The sequence below is a fragment of the Branchiostoma floridae genome, chromosome 16 (genome assembly GCF_000003815.2).
Source record: "Branchiostoma floridae strain S238N-H82 chromosome 16, Bfl_VNyyK, whole genome shotgun sequence".
NCBI lineage: Eukaryota > Metazoa > Chordata > Leptocardii > Amphioxiformes > Branchiostomatidae > Branchiostoma > Branchiostoma floridae.
In genome coordinates, this window is record NC_049994.1 from 10,036,791 (window position 1) to 10,058,923 (window position 22,133).

Below are 22,133 nucleotides of genomic sequence, written 5' to 3' on the forward strand. Positions count from 1 at the left end.
ACAAATAAAGTTTGCTGCATTTTCTCATTTTCTACCATATTTTATCTTATATCTTGTATGTACCTATCAACTTGTTCCGCAATAAAGTCTTATCTTTACTCGTCTATGGTCCAAACCCTAAACGTCTACATTTTGGGAACATCTCTTTTTTCTCTCCCCTCTCTGTCTTTCTGCATGTCAGTATGTCTCCCACTCTACCGTTCTCTCTCTCTCTCCCTCTCTCTTTCCATCCCCCCTCTCTCTCTCGCGGACAGAGTATCTTTATCATGAACCTCTTTTGTCTCTTTGAGAGAGAGAGAGAGAGAGAGAGAGAGAGAGAGAGAGAGAGAGAGAGAGAGAGAGAGAAAGAGGATCAAAGAGAGAGAGAGAGAGAGAGAGAGAGAGAGGGAGAGAGAGAAAGTTGTCCAAGATTTGCTCTGGAAGTGAGCGTGTCACAGGTCCCTTCAGTCAGTGGTTCTGTATACTCCGTCTGTCTTAATAGCGATCGTATTGGTGTCCACATTGCAACATTCTGGCATTAAAGCATCAGAATAAAACAACAACAAAAACGAAAACAAAAGTCCTATTTGACAGATGATGTACATCGTTACTACAGACTCCTGAACAGCATATTTTGCCCATGATGCATTGCAGCAGCCCTCACTCTTTTTCTAAAACCCAACACAGATCCAACGTTACTGAATAGTCATGGATGCTTGCCAAATAAACTCACTGCAATCACGTTTACCCACAACTTCTTATCGATCTAAATCATCACATCTATACATATTTGGTTTGAACAGTTGGTTCTTTGTTCCATCTCACGTGGCCCCGTGGGCACTGGAAAGATGCGGGTTTCGTGCAAAGCAGGCCTTTTACGTCCCATCACCGGACTAGATAGCGCCCACGACATACGGGCCCATCATTTCCACACATTAGAGGCACAGAAAGGACCAGGGACCTTGCAATATACAGTGATCATTGTTATATCCGAGGCCAACGACTTTTTGGCAGCATAATGATCAATGTGGAACGCATCCCGTCAGCTTCAATTCATCAAGGCCGCGGATTCGCAAAACATTTTAGTTTCACTTGTAACCTTCTTTTGACCCTTCGTTACGTTTCTAGAGCTTCGTTTGAAAACCTCGGGGAGTGATGATTATATTTTATTACCAAAAAATAAAATACCAGCCACAACTGGTCTCAGTAATTGTCTTAAACGAGTCTGTTTTTAAGAGTAGGAGCATTGCGTGTTAGGGAAGAGGCACTGAAGTCTTTATATCCCAATAGACTCTTCCTCTATCTTTATCGTCCATTCAGAGGGTCAAGAAGAGAATTGTTTCTGAGTTTATCTATAGAAAGATGAAAATCGCTTCTGCGTGAGAGTGCCAGCGGGTAATTTCTATCATTTTTCTACATTATTTTGTCGTCATGAATAAGTAAAGGCTTCCGCCATACGAGGTGCATTACTGGAAAATAACGCCAGAAAGGATATCATCAAATGTAATAAACTAGGAGGGGACAGAAGGATTTGCGTCATTTTGTAGCGACTATAGTTGGGCTCTGTTGACATGAACTCTAGCTGTTTACAATTAAGAAGAAAGTACATGTATAGGCTTCTGGAGTGCCCTCTTAGAGTAAGCTCATGACCAAGTTCTTTGTAGGAAATATTTAGTATTATATGAGTGACAAAAATGGGGCCCTTATTGTAGGCAGATGACTTTTTGTACTTAAATTGTCCTGTTTACGCTCAATCAACTCTTTAACAGGTCATCCTCTTTTTCTTTACAAATTTGTTAGAAAAACGAAACAATCTATCAATGTCCTGTACTTTGATGATGATGTTAGAGTTCTAGAACTTGGTTGACGTTTTCTGTCTTATCTTTTTCTTTTGTAGTTATGTACCACTGTTTACTACTCTCTAGGGTATGAGCCACTGCTCAATAGGTATTTGTCACTTCTACCGTCCACAGTTGCTGTCTATGCAAAGATAGCTTCTCTTCGCTTTGTGAAATATCAAAACGAATGATATATAGAGCATTTCTTACTGCGTGTGTAAATGCGTTTTTAACGCAGAAAAATTACTATATCATTTGTAGTCTCTCACGTATTCTTAAACTTTCAGAAATTATATTTTCAGTTGTAGTGGTTATTCTTATTTGATTTGGATACGTGGTTGACTTTTGTATTATTTCTTACATTTTACTTATTTTAGCTTTCATGTGAAATGCAATGGTTTTGATTAATCTTATGAAATTGGGTGATTTGAGTAATATCCTTTGTTGTGATTTTTTAATAAGAAATCTTGTTACGATATGATTCACTTTTGTGCTGTTGTAATTCCATTTTCATATATCCTTTATTTCTTTTAGCTTGCTTTGTTCCCGTCTTTTCTTTTCCTGTCGTTACTTGGTCGTATGAAAAGTCAGCGCGTCGCTGGTAACTTTCTTCTTTCCCCTAATTTCTGCTTCGCCGTGGAATGATAGATTGGGCCATGCGAGGAAATACGGCCCTCAATGTAACGGGCGGAAACGTACTCGGATTTCCCGGCTGCTATTCATCATTAACTCATGGAGAAAGGCAACTACAGTGGGACAAAAGTAAATTACTGTTGGGGATAAGGAATGACGATTATAGCTGGAGAATTGACGACGGTTACCTCGCTCATAAATCTACCCAAGCAACTTGTCTTCAAGTTCTCGAAGTTTAGACGAACCACCGCGCCAGGGGATGTGGAAACTCCGTTTCCAAGTTGTTGGGAGTCTCGTGGGTCTCTTTAAGATGCGATTTGATGGAAATGCCAAGAAATCTCCCCAAATTGTGTCATTTCAACTGTCGCCGGGCGGTCCTCCCCTAGTTCTGTTATTTGACACAAGAGAGATGCAGAGCTAGTTAACTACATAACGCGTAATGAGTAAAAATAACCGGGAAACAAAGATTTAGTGCTCAGTTCTGGAGCGTTAGCCTACTTGGGGTCCATTTCGCGCGAAGGTTAGCTGCGTGTCAGCAATAATTGGAGGTATGGGAAGTAATTTCTGGCGGCTTAATGCCGCATTCTTCAATTCCTCTTTCCCCTTCGCTCTTCTTCCTCGCATAGTTTTTGATTTATTCCCCGCTCAGAGAGGGAATAGCTCGGAACGGCCTAGCAAGGATTCTGACACTCGGACGCGGAAACGCGATTTGATCACACGATAATGTCGCTGTAAGTCGGTTGTACGAGTACTGAGTGGTGCTTAACTAAGTAATGGTCTACATTATCTTTTGTCCAAATGGGTCTCAAGCGGACATTTGCTTTTTGCACCGTGTAAAATGGACAGGCATTAAGTCACTGCTATATCTCACTCGTCCTTCGGAGGCTGGGAGCTTAACTAATAGCATCTTCCCCTATAACAGGGATGCTTTATTGCTGTAAGGGAGTTTCGAGCAGAATTGCTTAAAATCATTTCATTAGAAGTTAGGAGGATCTACCCAATTGTGCTACATAAAACGGCGTGAACTCCTCACCAAGGACTGCTATTACGACGAGCAATTGTTATTTCTTTATCTCGCATTATTTAAATTAGATTTATCTTATTTAAATGCGTACTATTGCTATAATTACCTTTGTGACTCTGCGTGCCAAATCATGGCATCATTGCGGCGTAATTGTCGAGTGGGGTAATGGGCCGGTGGTATAAAAAGACCAGCGGTGGGACAGGTAGTCCCAAAGCACGCAGGTGAAACAGCCAGGTGTGTCAAACAGGTAACGGCGGAGATGGAGAGGATGGGGGAAGACGCTACCGAAGCAGAACACCGGTCCAAGACGGAGCAAGATCTTGGAGAGACTCCTGAAGAAACGTCGCCGCCTGCAAACTTCGAGAACAGGGAAGAAGGTTAGTTTTTAGCCACTCTCCCTCAGAAGTTGTTACGTTCATGAATATTCAGCTTGAGTTAGAGAACTGTGAGGATCTCAAGTATTGATCAATACGCGATGGTAGCCGTGAAGTCTCTACAAGAAGCGCAGCAAGTGTGTTTTCTTAAGTTTGTTCGAAGGAAATTACAGAATATGGAGGAAATTTTCTTTGTAACGTCTTATTGATTTACGTTGCGTCCAGATAAACGTTAAAGACAGTATGATGGTGTATTTCTAAACATATAGTATGAGGTACTATCGCTATAAGTATCGCTATAACTACAGTGTCTTGAAAACTATATTGCCTTCTTATGCGTCATTTTCCCGGTTCGTATATGTTGGTCAGTCTTATTTGGGTTCATCATAATATCACTTGTAATTCTACATTCTACAAATATATCTTTTTACGTTCAAATGCACTAATAGAAACAGGTAAGGACATTGCTTCTGTTCAATGTGTGTGGTCTCATCGCCTGTGGTATGTGATTTTTTCTTCTTCTGTATTTCACTTGACGAAGTCTTGTGGTCGAACACCCGTTCCAGTTGACTTTTTGAACGCTGTACAGTAGTTGATCGTAATGAGAGCAATCGCCACACAATAGCCATCCCGTCTGCCGCCCGCATGCTCAAATCATCACCAGTGCAGTGGCGCTGAAAAAACCCATTACCTTGTATGGTGTACTCGGCGGCTAGTTCCACCTGTCCCGACCGTGAGAAACGCCATCCCGCCTCGCCCGGCCAGATACCGGGCCGTGATAGTGACGTGTTCACTCTTATATTGCTGACGAAAGTAGCTTTATCACAAGCCCGATGGTTTCCGGGTTAGGGCTGGCTGGCGATGAAAGATAGAGTGAGGCTATATTTCTTTCGGACGTATTCGGTAAATGCGGTCCACTTTACACCATCTATCACGACTGTGCGGTAAAAGCATTGCCTAGATGAGGAAGGGCGATGCCTTTGTAATGTGCCCACTCTTTCTACGTGTTGCGCGCCTGAAGTCCAACGCAAACTCGTCCACTCAACTCCGCAACTGAAAAACACATCGCAAAATGTCAATTTTAGTCCCTCTACTTCTTCTCTTCGACTTGTATTACTATATTTTTTCCTTATGCGATTCAGCATTATTGGTTCATAATAACATACAAACTTCACGACGTATAACAGATAAATTATAATATTGATTTTGAAAATACTGAAGGACATATGCGGAAAACAATGCCTTTTGACGTCCTGACTTTTTCCTAAAGTTGGGATTCTTGCCATAGATTATATTTGTCCTAATTAAATATAGTCGAGCGTATGGGTTCCATCTCCACCGAACCATTGGATTAAGAAGGGACTCTTTCTTAAAGAAAAGGTTCCTTCATTTAAGAAAAAACGAAGATGCCTTAGAACTATTCTAAGCACATAGCCCTGAATATATGCGGAACCCTCGACAGAAAAGTAAACTTAATCTAACAGTACGGAGGAATGCTATATATTTTGAAAGAAGAAAAATATAGAAAAGTGACCGTTAGCACAGCAATAAGTTTATGATCCGTTCACAAACTGTCCAGTTGATTGAATAACTGTTACCTTACGTGTCTTGATATCTAGAATTGTCTTGTCAATGTCTTGTGAAAACAACAAACTAGATCTATCAACTCAAAAGTTGAACATATAAAGTTCCTGCTTATCTTAAGAAAATACTAGTTAATGCAAATTCGTGCTAGTTTGTATGGTGAAACGAAGGATGCCCTGGTCTAAAGTTATTCAGAAAATCACCGTATTATATCACAATACCTATTCTTTTTTATTAGCTAATTTTGATCAAAATCATCATATGGAATGCAGGAGAAACATGTTATGTCAGTATACGGCCTTTGCTATAGCGTGGCTCGATTCTTTATTGCTCGAGCCAGCTAACGTGGATTGAGCCGGTGGTTACTGCGGAAAGTACCCAGGCTTACTCTCCTGGCAGAAGTTCGGCTCTGGCTGTTTTTTGACATGTTTTAGGTGCTTAAATTTCATCGGCTTTTCTATATTTTGCTGTTTTCTTTATGTCTTCCAGCTAATCTGGAAAGCCCGGTAAAACGCCTACAAAAAAAACAGCCAGAGCCGAACCTCTGCTTGGAAAGTAACCCAAGCTACCTTTCTTGTAACATTACGCTTTCTGAATTCAAATTGCTTTTTGTTTAGAATTAATCTTGAGTTCAACCCAAAACACTTCTTTTATTACGTCTTGAGTCTTCTTCGATATTTGCTGTCTTAACCGGTGCCATTCCTTACTAGCCATTCCTATCGCATCTCTTTGAATGAATATTTAAATGAATTAAACATTAACTGTATCCCTACCATGGACACGGACGGACATTAAAATTTGTACTGACTTCTCTTAACGTTAGCTATGTGATGGTTAAAGATAGCATGTTAATTTATGTTCCTAAACCGTATAGCCCTTGTTCACCTTTATACGCGGGGTAACCTATATCCGTTGCCCATGAAAAAACAAAGAGATATCAAGTCGACGAAAATGCAATATTGAAAAAAAAAACACCGTCAGCACACTTGATACCTCTAGAAACCCTGTCATTTTTAAAGACAACGGATATAGGCTACCCAACGGATAAAGGTAAACATGCGTTACGTAAGATCGACTTCAGAAATACAGCCAAAAACGTTAGACTTGTATTTCGAAAAATGTACTTAAATCCGTTGCTGTATAGTTATATTCATGGTTATTGCATATATCAATATCATACACGTATATGGCCCGTATTCACGTTCAATATCGGTCAGACTGGTCCGTATATTCTACAGTATTGCCCGGGGTTCCGTAGTTCGATTCGAACAATTCGAACCCTCTTGAGTGCGCCACTGTCGAAAATTCGAACAACTTTGGCTCCTTTGCCAGGTTCTTTTGTTAGAATTGACGAAGTTATTAACGCGTCTTTTTTTTTTTTTGGCGATAAACTTTAGTTTTCTCAGGTTGGCATGAAATAGATAAAATTCCGTATCGCCCTCGGTCCCAGCCCTCCCACGGACCGGATCATCCTCCGTACTTCGGGCGATTCTATCCGCGGTCGGGCCGTACTTCGGGCGATACGGAATACCCCGTGTTGTATTCTATAACATATGATCGCTGTGTGTATTGCGTAACGTTATGAGCTTTCGATTTATCTCGAAACGCTTTTGCGGGAAGTTTTAGTATTACGCATTTACGCTACTAAGTAAGTTAGATAAATATCTTTTTCGCCACCATCTCTAGAAGATGTAGAGAGAATTAGGCCGTATGAAAAGATTGATATGCCACTGCGAGAAAGAAAAAGCCGTAAAACTTGTTCAGGCGAACTAAATATTCTGTATGGGTCACAACGTGTGCTAAACAGCACCCTAGCGACCAGACTCAATCAACGGGTCGCATGTCCGGTCCTAGCGGGGCAATCGTCACCTCGCCCCGTAACGAATCCGTCTATGTCTCGGTCTACCTAATAACGAGGTCTTGATCGATGGCCTAGCTAACTCCTCTCCGTTTGAAGAAGAACCGAAAATGACCTGGACTGTGACTGACAAAGTTCGCGCCCTTTCGCTGACCGCTAGCTCAGACAATCTGTCGTAAACATAGTCGCGCATTCAGAATCACAAAATACTGACGGCAACTTTTTAGGAAAATTTCAACTGGACTTGTCATGGTAGATTTACTGATGATTGTTGATTTTTCGTTTCTAACAAACTTGTAATGAAATGCATTTAACAACGTAGTAATGTCGCGTTACTATAAGCTGATATAATAAGCAATTATTGGTTGTCATGTATGATGTATATGGTGATTTCAACAAATTATATCATTCGTTATAGTAGGTATGTTTTAAAGTGTGATTTTGGTATGTAAATAGCACTAGCTCTTTTCTCTATCTAAAACATGATATGCGCATTTACTATCAAGTAAAGCAACAGATATACATGGCATTCGTGTTATGTCTCAAACATTTATGGAAGGCTTGAAATTTCAATCACTTCTTTAATGATTACAGTATTTATGTTTCTCTCATGTAACACTTAACCTTAGTACGTCTTACCTAAAGCCGCAAAATGTCACAGTGTCGTGTTGATGCGTTATTGCGAATGATGCTGACATTAAAACACCACCACAAACTTTAACCGCAAAATGTCATCGTTGTCGGAGAACCGACCATAGGCGGGGAGAGCTCTCTGAGCTGACACCTCATAAAGTTGTGCAAAGAGCTGCAATCAAACTCTGTCACCGCAGTCACCTAAAGAAAATAGAGCTCGTAATAAAAGGGGATCATTGTGGGTGATAAATTGTACCAAGTCAACTAGCGCTCTTTAAATTTCTTCTTACAGGGGTAACACGGCGAGTGCAGTTCGATTAGCGCCCCCACCGGCTACTTTGTGTATTGCACTAACTATTGTGCTTGCAAAATGAAGAGAATCTCTCACATCTTTATTCCGCAAACCTTTCTTTTATTTCTATTTTTCTGTTGATCTTGACTCTTGAGAAAAAGAAATCTCTCAGCTTTTCTTTCTTAATGCTTACGTGGTAAGTGGGTTTTCTAGATTTTCGGCCTTTTTGATTTCAGGAAAAAAGAAACCAACCTCGGCTACACATCAATCGAAATTGCTTGTAGATCAAACTTGTTTTCCCTCTCCATGTACACCGGTTCTGATCAATGTGCCTGTGACATTGTCAGTTGAACGATCCCCTCCGTAATTCCCGGGAAGCAACCCCACAAATCATCCCAACGTTCTCTCTCGTCATGCCCGCCCGCTCGCCCCCCACCCACTCCGCCGCCTCATTATCCTGGTAATTGGGCGGGAGAAAGTTTCGCCTGTAACGGGCGCGAGATGTGATCAGGCCCGCACCGTGACGAATCCATCCTGCAGCACTTTAATCATCACATTCATCATGGACAAATTAGCCTTTTTGACGTCCCACACGACGGGAAAGTCGGCGGGGAACGTGGTAACGTTACGGGGGAGTTTGCGCCATGGGTTCTTCATCTTCCCGAGTTGTGAAGTGTGTGACATGTGTCGACGTGTTGATGCGCGGAAAACTTCTTGGTCATGGACCGACCATGAACATCGAGATGCTATCTTCATAGATATCATTTCGTCTTAATTTATCTCTATGTCGATTGTCTTCACATGTAAGATTTATTGCAAAAATTTGCTGACTACTGATGCGACGTTTTCAACGATTTAACGAATTGTATCTTCAATCAAATAGGAGAATTGACAACAGATTTAATAAGCTCTTTACAAATAGTAGCCGGCGAAGTTCTCTGGTAAATTGAAACCAATTTGGCCAATTTCTTTTAGCTACCCAACGTGCATTGTAGATATTATTGTGTTGTCACGAGAATAATGCTATCACACAATCATCATTTGAATATATAATTTCTTCAGCTAAATATAGTTATCGTGCAAAGTGAAAAGTATGAATCTTGTCCGAGACATACTTGGAGATTAAAAAAAAAGTTTTACAGAATGACATTTTCCGCAAAAAGATTGCTGACGTTGGAAATCGTTTAGGAATAACCGAGAAAAACATATCATCTATTGATCCAACGAAAAGACCAAATGTAACATACTAGTAAGTACATGAAAGGTCGGCAATGGTTCAAACGAACTCTATATTCAAAAAGGGCGAATGTAACGTCAGTCAATATCGCACGTCCGTCCGTTGTTGTACATCACCATCGATTGTCTATAGGCTATACTATAGTGCAAGTCTTCTTGTCGGTGAATCCCTGTCGTCTTACTTACTAAATGATGCAAAAACCAAGTCCCTTTCTTGTGTTAATCATTCCGTGAATCATTGAGCACTTAATGACTTCGCTCGTGTGTCCAAAATGGGAGATGATGATCAGTTTAAACACCGTGTATTTCTATGTTGATGAGGCCGGACATGTGACAATACAAGCCGTGGAATTTAGGACAATGTGTCATGGGCTGTCGCAGATGTACCTCTGTGTCTTTAATGTGTACTGGAAGTGGCAGATGGACATTTAATGGAGATGAGAATGACTTCTGTCTCCATAAACACACAAAGGAAGGGGCATTATCATGTCATAAAGATCATTGCTTCCACCGTGTCCTTTTTTCACACATCGGGTTGGATAAGAGGACGCTGCAAATGTCTCTTCACGAAAAAGATGCCCTTCTTTCCGTCTTGTCACATGATTTTCTTTTGCCGCAGTGGATAGAAATTCAGAATTGGAGGAAAGCTAGCTAGTACTGATGCACAAGAATTGAAGAAAAGTGTGGGTTGTGTGGGAGAAAACCATTACCATTTTTCTCGATTTCCGTTGTGGATTTCTGACTTTCTAACCGTTTTACTCCACAGCGTCGCTCTTGTAAAACGTTGCTGACGTTTCGGAGCAGGTGGAGATATTTTGAGTAACGGTAAAGCCAGGTTAAACCCCTGCATCTGTTCCCGGTGACCTGTGTGACCTCCACTTGACCCCGCCAGACGCCATATTGCATATGGCGGCCGTCCATCCGGGTCAGCAGGTGTTGTACATAGACGAGGTGTGAACAGCACTGCGGGGTCATCATCACCGACACGTGGCCACTACAGCCCCCAGTCAGACCCCCAGTTTTCCCTCAGTGGTCCCAAAGTGGTGATTACTTTGGGACTACTGCCCCCCTCCCCCCTATAGAGGCTGACTAGGTTCAGACATTCATAGTGTGATCTCGTTCTCATGGGACCAATTGCCTATAATCTACATTGTACATGCCAGTCCTTGTTAGCTGTCTCTATCTTTTGCTGATGTTGCAAGTCTTTCGATCAACGCTTTTGCTTGACAATGTTTTGGCATTCAAATTTATCTTTCCATGAACAAGATAGATAAGCATCTGCACAAATGATTTGATAACCAGCATGTCTTATCAAGTATTACCGAGTATTACAAGCCCTGTATTCTTTATACATGGCTTTGAAATCTTGTTATATTCGTAGTGCACTGGTTTGCATAGGTGCTAGTTGTAATAGACATACAACAATATAAATACATATGAATCTTTGCTGTTGCTTTGTTAGTGAATGATTCTACTCCAGCCCCAAATGATGACAGAAAAATAATTTCAATACAAATCTCATACTAACATGACAATTTCACATTTTAAGAAATGGCGAAACTTTATTATCAAACACAATAGTCGTCAAATTGCACGCAACAAACAGATTTAGATAGATAAAGATTGCTAACCTCTTTTCTTTGGTTACTAATACGTTTATGATTATGATTTTGATCGACTGTGTGCGAGAAAAAAAGCACAACGAATACCTGAAATAACAATTTTGATGGTTAGCAGTGTACTTGTAGTCAAGTTAAATCCCCTGACATTCCAGAAAACATATTTTCTTTGAGCTTTCTGTTGCACATCCATTCTCCTTAATCCTCGGGTTTTAGTTGTCGTTGGCGCTGGCTAGCACTTGCTCCTTCCAAACGTCCCTTGTAAAGCCACTATGGCAATGATGAAGCTGCAGTGCCTCCGGGAAGGTAAACCATTAGCGCGATCTGATTGACTCTAACTTGGCGAGAGTGACACTGGCTGGCTCCATTTCCCCGCGCATCAATATACAACTTCGTTAGGCGTAATTCGTAATAGTTATCATTATCATGATAAATGGTGGTTTCTGTTGTACCAGCGCGCACCAGGGTACACCCCACATGGGGGCTTCTACGAGCATGCCAGACGGTAACTGGGACTGACGATGTAAGGTAGTTTAGGACGTCGTAGGGGGTGGGGTGAGGGGGCGCAGGGAGCAACTCTGGGGGCAATTTTAGTCTGGCAATCGTCAAAATATCCTCTATATGCTATTACGTCCATAAGAACATGCTGTGTCTGATCGTTTCACGCTTTGCTACTGAGTCACAGCAAGGACTTGGTTACAGAAAGAATTGTGATCAAATTTCGGTTGGTCAGTGAATTGCAGAAGAGATGAATGGAGAAATGGACGGATATGTTGAATGAAATGGCGGAAAGACTTTTTAAAGAAAAGATGAGATGTTGGGACAGCCTTTGCTTAGATTTGTGGATCTGAGACTGGGTCACAGAGAACAGGAAACGGAATGAGTGAAGGAGTGAATCAGTGGGGAAGAGATTCGCCGGCTTTCTTGAACCAAACAGAAATATTCGGAAGGACCAACTGCCCCCTATAGCCTTCTGGGAGAACAGATAGAGTTCTGTTATTGGTTGATAAGAATCGCTCTTCCTTGTATGGAAACAAGATTAACCAATAGATACAGAGCGTGTTTTATCTTAATTTGAACAGTCTTAAGATCGCAAACAAATCGATCTAAAAATATATACAGCATTTTTTTGTATATGATATCTCCTGACATTGCGCTCTAGGTCAGGGCAGGACTAGTTCCTGAGTGTGTGTAGTTGTTCGCCACTCCCTCCCAGCCGCCGCATTCAAGACGTCGCTTCTTCCTTGGAAGATTTATGTCCTCTCATCTTCGTTCCTTGTTAGGCATTAGACACTAAAGGGGGAAATCTACCGTGCAAACACTGTATATCAGCACGTCACCCGTGCACGAGGCCCAATTATCAGGTGCTCACCCCTTCTCTCACTGTTTTTCCTGGGGATTAACCACCGCACGAGCTTGGCCCGTGATTGATGAGCTTCTCCGTGGGACCCCTATGGGACCCGCGCCCGAGGCTTGCCGTTCTCCGCTTCGGTAGCCCCGCGCGGGGATGATCGATGACACCACTTAAGACTTGCCAGCGTCGAAGGCAATTAGTCAACTCCAAATGACCTTTTCCCATCCCAAAATTCCTCGTTAGCGGTACGGGAGACTAGTTTGTGCGGGGATAGATGAATATTTACCGCCGACTCGCGCTCGGTGATGGAGATTATAATTGTCGTGGAGTCATCCTTCCTATTGCATACGCATATGTTTTCCCAACGAAAACAAATGTCAGGGTGGATTGAACGGAATGAACTCATCAGGAAAATACATTAAATTTAGATTGCGCGATCGTCGGCTGTCAGGAGCTAACGTCGTTCTGTCGGGGGTAAAATAATGAGATGTGCCTTTTCCGTACACAGACCTATAAGTAAAGTACTCAGTAATGTTAATGTGGTGTATATATATTCCACGGGGTAGGGATGGGAGCTTGGCAGGAAATACGTTACCCTTTCGCCAGTGGCATGTTTTTTATAAAGTTTTTTGTTTTTGTAAATAGTTTAGATGAGAGTTGAGCGAAGAAAATTGGCATTTTTTTCTTACGACTCCTTGCGGTTTAGCACAAGCGTTTTGAAAATAAGAAAAGACGATGAAATATCTTAAAGTAATACTCGGTGAAAATAAGGAGAAAACTACCATCTTCCATCAGGTTTCGTGAAACTTTCTTAAATACGCGTCCCATCAAGTACTTCTGACGTCTAAGAAAGCCACTTGTCTTCTTGATTAATGGAAATAATCACGAAGTTCACACCAGGAAATGTTAAAGTAGGAGTAGGCTTATGAAACGAAAGGTCAATATGTGAACTTGGCTTTGTTGTTCCGTATTGAGTATTAAATTGTCAAGTCGTCGTCTCTTGCCCTAATCTCACGAAATACGAGTCGTTGATAAGTCTGGCATGATGTTTAATTACTTTCTCTTGGTTAACAACAATCGCGTCAAAATCACTGTATTGAAAATTCACATTCAGGACCTTCCGACGACTTGCTTCGACATCTCCACGACCAAGATCGGCACTCGGTTGGGAGAAGGCTGGAATAATTTTCTAGCTCTAGTTCTCTCTGAGTTTTAACACAGTGGTTTGAATTCATAGTCGACCGGTGCATGCGACTATGAAAGACTAGAAGGAACCCCCCCCCCCCCCGACCATATCCCAACCGCAAATTACCTTGCTCACGACTAGCTGCCAACCATGGTCTGAAGGAGGTCGAGAGACCATGGTCGGTTATATGAATGAATGAACATTGTACAATGTATGGCAAGGACTATTACACAAAGTATAAAATAGGTGTATAGAACAAGACTTAACATCCTAATCAACATATGACAGGCCATGAAAGCATACGCAGATGTTTCAAGACTACATGTTTTAGCTATGGAATATTTGGTACTGAAGCATGACTTCCGGTTTTCATATCTGTTTTTTACAAGCTACTGTCACGATTTTGGGTGGAAGACAGCTATTGTTCCCGGAAATCAGTGACATATGATTGGACCCTCTAGCAGCTCTCCTTGGAACTACAGGGCCATTGATACAGAATAATTTAACAACGGATGAATGGAATTTCATTATTTCTGGCCTGTAGGTAAATTTGATAAAGACCAACTCAATGACATGTAAATTAGGCAGCCCTAGGACTTTTTTTGCTTAACTAATGAGGACTATTTATACTTCATTTCTGCATGTAGGTTTGTTGTGTCTTCTTCCTTTGTGTGCTTTTTTGTTCCGTTAGAACATAAGACGGCATGAGACAAAAGGACTTAAGTTTCTTGCCGTTATACTCTAGGCCAGGATATGTCCATTGAATGAGGTAAAGTCCATATCTATCAAGGAGATCCCCGGAGCTCAACAGACCAGAAAACAGCAAGTTGTTCTCCGAGTTCATTTAGATGTTGTTATCGTCAGGATAACGGGACTTGGAGACGGCCCCTACTTCTCAAGTCTGATCTGGCCTTTCCAGCGACAGACTTATACGTCTGTGTGTCGTTAATGAGAGCTGAAATGATGGTATCATCGACTAGTTCCACTTCACTTAAAGGGCAACATCCCCCAGAATTAATGGGCGCTGCCAAACCGTTCTGCCCGTGACATGTGACGGATGACCGCCGTGGTCATTACCGGGAACCGGCGCGCTGATGCCGGCCAGGGGCCTGACCGTGAAGCGGGGATAATAAAAAGGCCGGGATTTCTAAATACCAACGACAAGCTTGGGACTTTGGGATGGGGAAAACGCAGTATCCGTCATCTTCATAAGTATCGGATCATGACAACACCAATCAAAGAACAACGTTTTGTCATGAGTACAATGTTACAGGGCAACAAGCTGTAGGGAAGAAGATTTCGTTGTTCATGATCGGACAGATAATAAGCAAATATTCTAAGTTAATCAACGAACGAATCATGCTGAAGATAATGATGTAGACTTCATTCTTTCGGAAATTCATTAGTCAGAAAGTGCTTTTTTCTTCTTAGACATACATGTTAACTCCAAAGACGAATGCAGCAATTGCATGCATTCTAATAGATGTCTAAAAAGTAGTAAATTGACTAAAAAATGATACTAGAAAACACGGCTTCAATTCCAATGAAAATATCGTATTGGCTGTAACTTATTGACTCTCGGGATGTAACATCGGTCTCTTTAGATTTTAGAAAAAAGAGATGTCAACCCAGAGACTAGAGACTGTGAGGTTTGATCCACTCACACCGGGAAGGACGCCTACTCTTTTCGATAAGTGCGGTGGGTTCTTTAATGTGCTCGAGGTGTGGCTCTCCCCGTACTTAACACGGAACCTATCCGAGGGACGGCCTATCCGAAGCTAGGTACTCATTTTTTACCTGAGTGAAGTGAGGAAAGTCGTATAAAGTGCACAAATTCGGTGACATGACAGGTTCTGAAGTCAGGACCTCTTGGGCCTGAGCCCAAAGCGCTACCAATTATGCCATACGATCTTACATCGTTTCTTTGTTGTTGTGTTTTTCCAGACTCGGGTGCCCGGCCGTTGCCCCCTCCCGTGCGGCGTTACCGTACGGCCTTCAGTAGAGAGCAGACAGCGCGGCTGGAGAAGGAGTTCCATCGGGACAACTACCTGTCGCGCCCGAGGAGATGTGAGCTGGCGGCCGCTCTTAATCTACCCGAGACGACTATCAAGGTAACTGAGAACAGACCTCAAGAAAGAAAAATAAAAAACAAAGACGAAATGTTAAGTACACAAAGGAAGAAAAAACAAAGGATAGTAAAATACATGTAGAGTGAACCGTTCAGAAAAGAAAGACATAGGAAAGGAGTTAACCTAACTTTAACAATGACTCTTCAATGAGGAACAGGTGTTTTGCAATTGGTAAAAAAATGATTTCAGTAATATTTTCATATCAAAGTGTTAATTATGAACCCGTTAAGTATGGAAAATCTTAATAAGCTCTTCATTATTTCTGTACGTTATTGTACCACTGATTGATAGTTATTCTTGAAAGACTGTACAGACTAATTGTAAAGGAATCAGAAGCTATAGCTAGGGGTGGGTGGGGGATGGGGCTTAGGTAGGTTTTGAACACAAGGAAATTGTCAAGATTATATGACCGAAGTGGTACCAAAACTTCTAGTGAGTAATTTCCTTCGTTTTCCACAGGTGTGGTTCCAGAACCGGCGGATGAAAGAGAAGAGACAGCGGATGGCGTCCTGGCCTCACCTGGCGGACCCCGCCATGTCTCACCTGTGGTTTGGCGGGAAACAGCCCGGCCTCGCCCCCCACCCCGGCTTCAGACTACCCCCTAAACCCACCCCGTACCCTTCCCCCTTCCGAAGTCCGTTAGAAACGATGCTGGGCAGTCCGTACTTCCGTTTCCCTACACCTGCTGAGATGCTGTTCCATGCCAGTAGACACGCCCCTCTCTACCCGGACCCTGCCCTCCCCTTCACCGACACATATGGACTCTTCCGCGATCACCCTCTCTTGTCGTCTTCACTGCCTACCATGAGAGCGGACTTTCCCAAACTGGACGGTTTCACTGCGGCAGAGGGGTTCTCACTCTTCCAGAAAGCCAAGCAAGCAGAACAGAAGGACATGCCGAGGTGAACACCTGTTTGAAGGGTTTTGGACCCATATACAAAACGTGTATCACAAGATGTTGTATTCTATAAAGCTGGGCGCCTCTATCGTTGAACATGTATTACAAGTAAAAGTTGTACGTACTAGTATGGCCCCTGTCATACATTCAGGATCTTCCAAAGACTTTGCTCTGGACCACTCCCTTAAAAAAGTTGGCGTTAGGGTGGAAGTAGCCTAGAAACAGTCTTATTCTATAGCTCAAATTCGCTCCTTTGATAGTAGACAGGCAGAATATGCCTTTCGCTATTTTGATTTTTCAAAATAAGCAGTCGGTTGGTATATTAAGATGGTATCTCCCTGCACTTGGGGCACCGGTGCGGAACTGCGGGGTTCGTAGATGACTCAACGGATTTCGGAGATAGAAAAAGATTCTGACGTTGTGTGTATTTTGTTGTCTTCTAAGTCACACCTTTACGTATTACGCAATATCTAAATCATAAAAACGGCGAAAATAACAAAATAGTACCGCAGTGTACCAACCCAGCAGTGCCGCACAGGTGGCCCAAGTGCAGTGAGATACCACCTTAAGTAGGCAAGCTCGCCAGCCAACTCAAAACCAAGGATGAGTTTGCTCACGACTATCTCCAAACTATGGTGGAGGGCCCCTGGACTACAATGTCTGACAATGACTAACGTTCAGTGTTCTGTTATCAAGGCACCGTGATTGTTGCAAGTCTCGACAAATGCTGAAGTAAAGAAAGACCTACAATGTGTATTCAGCATGCAAACGTCACAAATTGATACACTAGGGTGACTGACAAAAACGTCATTTCGGCGTTTATGTATGATCGTATAATGTGCAGAAAATTAATCAAAAAAGGGGCATGAAAAAGTGAGAGAAAAATAACAGGTGACAATGAATATGCATTCCTTTCTACATTGTCTGCCGTCTTGAATGTTGTCTTTAAAGATAGAAATTAAACATTGAGAAAGGATTCAAAGAAAACTAAAACCTAAAAGGTAAGAAAAACGAAAATGAGATTAAGAAAGAAAGAAAGAGACAGGTCCGTTGAGTTGCGTAAATGACGATGGTGGACTGATAAAGAAGATGGGATTCTAGAGTGCAACAAGCAATATCATAGTCCATGTCGAAGATGTATATAGATATATAACTGTATACCGTTTTAGGTGGTTTTCACATGTAAAGTAATGCTTTTATGTTTAAAGTATACACAAGCTAACGAATAAAGGTTTAACTGTCAAAATATCCCTTGCGTTTTTTCTCAAAAGTACACAGTAAAGATGATGGTAGGAATAGATACTATATAGACAAGTAAGTCACTCCCATATAGTTGTTTTTATAAAAAAATTACTATCGTTATAGTGAAGAAAGGACTTAAATGTTATGAAAAGATAAGGTTGATATGACAAAACATTTTCACGATGCATTCCATTTTGAATGCGCATTTTCACCACTGAAAAGTATCCTTACAAGTGGGAGTCGTTCAGCACCAAGGACAGGGAAGTGTCCGAATCGGACGAGAGGTTTTCGGTGTTCTAAATGGGGGTTAACATTCACAACGAATGCGAGAGAGTCATTAAAAAAACCCCCAGAAAAACGGCTCTATAATAGGTTTTCATTGGCTACGAAATTGGTAAATGATTCCAAAATATGTAATCATGTGATAAAATGCAACAGCCAATTTCGGGCTGCTACGTAACGATATTGTGGTCCACACAGTTTGTGGAAGCGGCCGTCGCTATGACAGTGTAGTTGTGATTTGAGCGTCACTTCAGCACCAAGGACAGGCCCACTGATACCGGCGTAAACTGGATTTGGTACGTTGCACCTGTTAGTACCCGCGTGTACACCAATAACGTCGGGCAAAGGTCCGCATCCATTGTGACTGGCCCCAACAAGGGCTATTCCAAATCCACTTGAAAATAAGGGTGGACAAGCAGAAACGCAAAGGCTTTGTCACGAAAATTTTGAAGTGTTTTCAACAGGGTTCTTTTCCTTTGTGATGGGCGGCGAGTGGTAGGAGTTGTGTACATCAAAATTGCAACACAATTAGTATTAATGCAATTAACTCTTCTCCATTTTACTTCACAAATGAAGATAGACATTGTTGCAGGCAGATGATCTTGTGGTCTGAGCCGTGTTGAGTAAAAACAATTCAATAACCTTTACGAAAGGGTCACAAGTAAAACGACTGAACAAAATGACCAGCTAAAACAGGAGAAATTCAACACGACATCTACAACGATAAAAGAATCTGTTTCCATGCGCCGGTTATCCATTCCCTCTCCTCTATACCGTTATCGACAGAGTTGCCGCACAACATTTCATATCACTTCCAATATTTCCTTTTTTGTGAAAGGGAAGAAGAAAGACTGTAGAGAAGCCGTTACGCCATTACCTGACCCTGACCCATGATAACGTAGCCAGGTTTCAGACAGCAATAAAGTGTCGCTGAAGAGAGTGAAGACCACAATCATCATTCTTGCCCAGGATATTGCACTGTCCGCACCATCACCGGTACTTTATTTCTTCCCCCGGACAAATTTGTCTTAATTGTGGAACAGTAAAAACTTGGCTCTTAATGTTGCGGTGCAGAAAAGAAGGTGTTATTAGCGGTTGGTCGACTGGACAAGAGCAATGTGTTGCGGGCAAACAACACTCCGTAACTATGTGTCTTCATTGTTATGTGCTGAGCAATATGGGAAACTACACCCCAGCAATATATAACCAATTATCATCGCATTTCGGAGACTCAAACTAGCCAATTTCATGAGAAAATTGTACTAAATCGACCAATTAGGGCCATGATGCCTCATTTTCCCCCTCCCACTTGAATAAATCTTTAATGACATAACTATCGCTCCGATGAACATATATCATTCCGTATGATTCCTTCCCCAAGAGTTTCAATCTAGACGTACAAACAAAATGAAAACTTTGGTATTGTTCTCGCCATTACGTTCCATTACGCAGGCCATTTTTCAAAGTTAGGCCTGACAGTTGAGACAGCTTAATGTTGCGCTCTGCTATCATCATACATGTCATAATAGGCCCCGGCCACTTTCCAGCGCCGCCATATTGACATCTCGGTATCATCCGGGCATCTGTCATGTCAATTTATAAATCCCCGGATGAACGGGTGCTCTCTATGAGGTGCGCTCGGGCACTAAGCCGGGCAATAATTTTTGATCATTCCTCTGATCATAACGTGGGGAAGTGAGATCGATGCCGTTGGTACAATGTAATAGATATACCGGCTTCCGGGCTGCTGACTTTATATCGACCCGGGATCTATCGTCGGGTGGAAGTTTGGAGTTAGTTGGGCTCAAACTTTACCGGGACCCTCGTGGTTCGTGTGTGTGCAACTTTACGGGTACAGACCGTGATCATGGAAAGCTCAGGATTCTAACACTGTGCCCAAACCTGTTTATACACGGATTATATGTCAAGAACGTACCACATGTAAACAGATTTAAGGTCAATTCTCTCTGGGTTTACATGTGCAATTTACACATACAACTAAGGGGGAGGGGGGCTCATTTCTTACAACTACGAATGGCCACTTACGTAGAATACTTGATGCCATATTCCGTATAGCCTGTTAGAGCTACGATTTGAGGCCATTAACGGTCGATTCCATGTGAAATGAAATACAGCACTAATATGGTTCCTAGTTTATATATATTCTATACGATAAACTGCTGTTTTTTTCTGGATTGTTACTTTGTCTACATTTCTGACCGTGTGTCAATCTTTTTTCCAAATTTGCCGCCTAAAAAGTGTTTTCTCATCAGAAATGTCTCATTTATTCTGTAATCAACCTGCATCACGAGCTATTGTTTATATACCTAGAATGTTCATTTGGGGAAATGCGTAGATGTATCGAGATAATGAATGTCGTTTTCTGGAGATTGGAAGAGGCTATGTTAACGACGATTTCTCTTCATAAGTCCATCATGTCCTCTTATGGTCAACATGGAAGAATTGCTATTCCCAAAAGGTCCACTTACCGTAGCTTTTGGTCTAGACGACTTTCTTTTCCAAACGAGCTCTAGTTTGATTTTATTACTCGCTTGATATATTCGGATGTTTATACGTAGTAGGAGGGAATGCGTTATCAGACTTGAACGGTTTACACAAAGCGTGAGAAGTGTCTGAATATCGACCTGAAACTTTGACGAGTGTTGTATTTTAAACGGCAACCATAATCCTCCTTATAGACGGCAACATTCGAATAATGATGTTATCATTCAAAGCAATTTCCCCAACCATCAACAAGCCGTATTAGTGGACTAATCTATCATGTGCCTAAATCGCACTGAGCTGCAATTTAACGTAATAAACTGCATCCTGGTAAATTTAAGCATCTTGACCCTGTTCTACAGCACTGTTTCCTGTAATAAGAGGAGCCATTACGACGTTAGAGTGATTACTTAAACAAAGACAAATGACACACGACATCGTCTGGGATGATACGGGTGCCCTGTTAGCACGGGTGACCAGTATCTGTCAGGAACGGTCTAAACCACCGGGGATAGGCAATATCGTAGTAAGGAATGGGGAAAAGGAAATCCTTCTGTCTTATGCGTTATCATTACCTTACAACAATACAGAATCTGGACATAGAAAAAAAAACTTTACTCGTAATGAAAAACTTTTGCATTCCGTTTTCCTGTCGAAAAAATACAACCTTGTCAATAATCATTCCTAAGTTACTGTTTCCGCGATTGGTTCCGTTAATTTCTGTAGAATTACGTGGACGTAAAAGAAAATTTTTGCTTTGGTATTTACTGAATAAAACAAGAATAAAGATGTAGGCTTTTTTCAAAAGTTAGCCTGGATGCTCTCCGCTTAGGCTCATACGAAAGTAACGTATAAAAATGCCATTCATGTAAGGGCGTTACAATAAAAAAACTGTAACAAGCCTAATTAGTTTAATCCGTTGTGCCTTGTTTCCCGATGATTTTTTCGCCCTTCCTGGTCACAAGAGACACCCGTATTGTCACGGGGGTAGGGCCAACTGCTGACTAAAAAATAACGGGAGAGAGATGAGGCAATTAGCCCTCCAATATTTCCTCACGGCTCATTGCGTCGCCTGACAGAGCCGGCTATGAATTATCCGCAGATGAATATTTCCTCCAACCCTCTCGCTCAATTGCAGGCGAATTTATGGACAGCGGAGGATATTTAGCTACATCTATCATCATAAAGTGGCGGGGAAATGAAGGTATCCAAGCCCTGATGAGAGGGAGGGGGGATTTATCGTTTGCCATCATCGGTTTTCTGGGGGCCCGCCATTTTTTGGTGGAAGTTTTGGCGGGCTAATTTGTCAGTGTATTGGAATCTGCTGAGTATAGTGATCATAGCGCTGACGGCTTAACGGATGGGACCATATGGGAGGGCGCGATTAGGCAACGAACGCAACTTATAAAGACCAATTGAAAAGTACTGAAAATGTCTTTTTGCGAAGGATTATTTAAAACCTGTAAGCTC

At 41.9% G+C, this 22,133-nt stretch overlaps 1 protein-coding gene across 1 annotated transcript; it reads left to right on the forward strand.

The window, feature by feature from the left end:
• The first annotated feature begins 3,628 nt into the window (after window positions 1-3,628).
• LOC118432685 (homeobox even-skipped homolog protein 1-like) lies at window positions 3,629-17,929 on the forward strand. Its single transcript, XM_035844295.1, has 3 exons — window positions 3,629-3,851; window positions 15,555-15,721; window positions 16,199-17,929. Exons 1-3 carry the CDS (start codon window positions 3,734-3,736, stop codon window positions 16,643-16,645), a joined length of 732 nt encoding a protein of 243 aa, XP_035700188.1. The 5' UTR covers window positions 3,629-3,733; the 3' UTR covers window positions 16,646-17,929.
• The last annotated feature ends 4,204 nt before the right edge of the window (window positions 17,930-22,133 follow it).

Coding starts and splice junctions, on each gene's coding strand:
- LOC118432685 (XM_035844295.1), top strand. CDS start 3,734: ATGGAGAGGATGGGGGAAGACGCTACCGAAGCAGAACACCGGTCCAAG. Junction 3,852..15,554: donor CTTCGAGAACAGGGAAGAAG/GTTAGTTTTTAG, acceptor GTGTTTTTCCAG/ACTCGGGTGCCCGGCCGTTG. Junction 15,722..16,198: donor TACCCGAGACGACTATCAAG/GTAACTGAGAAC, acceptor CGTTTTCCACAG/GTGTGGTTCCAGAACCGGCG.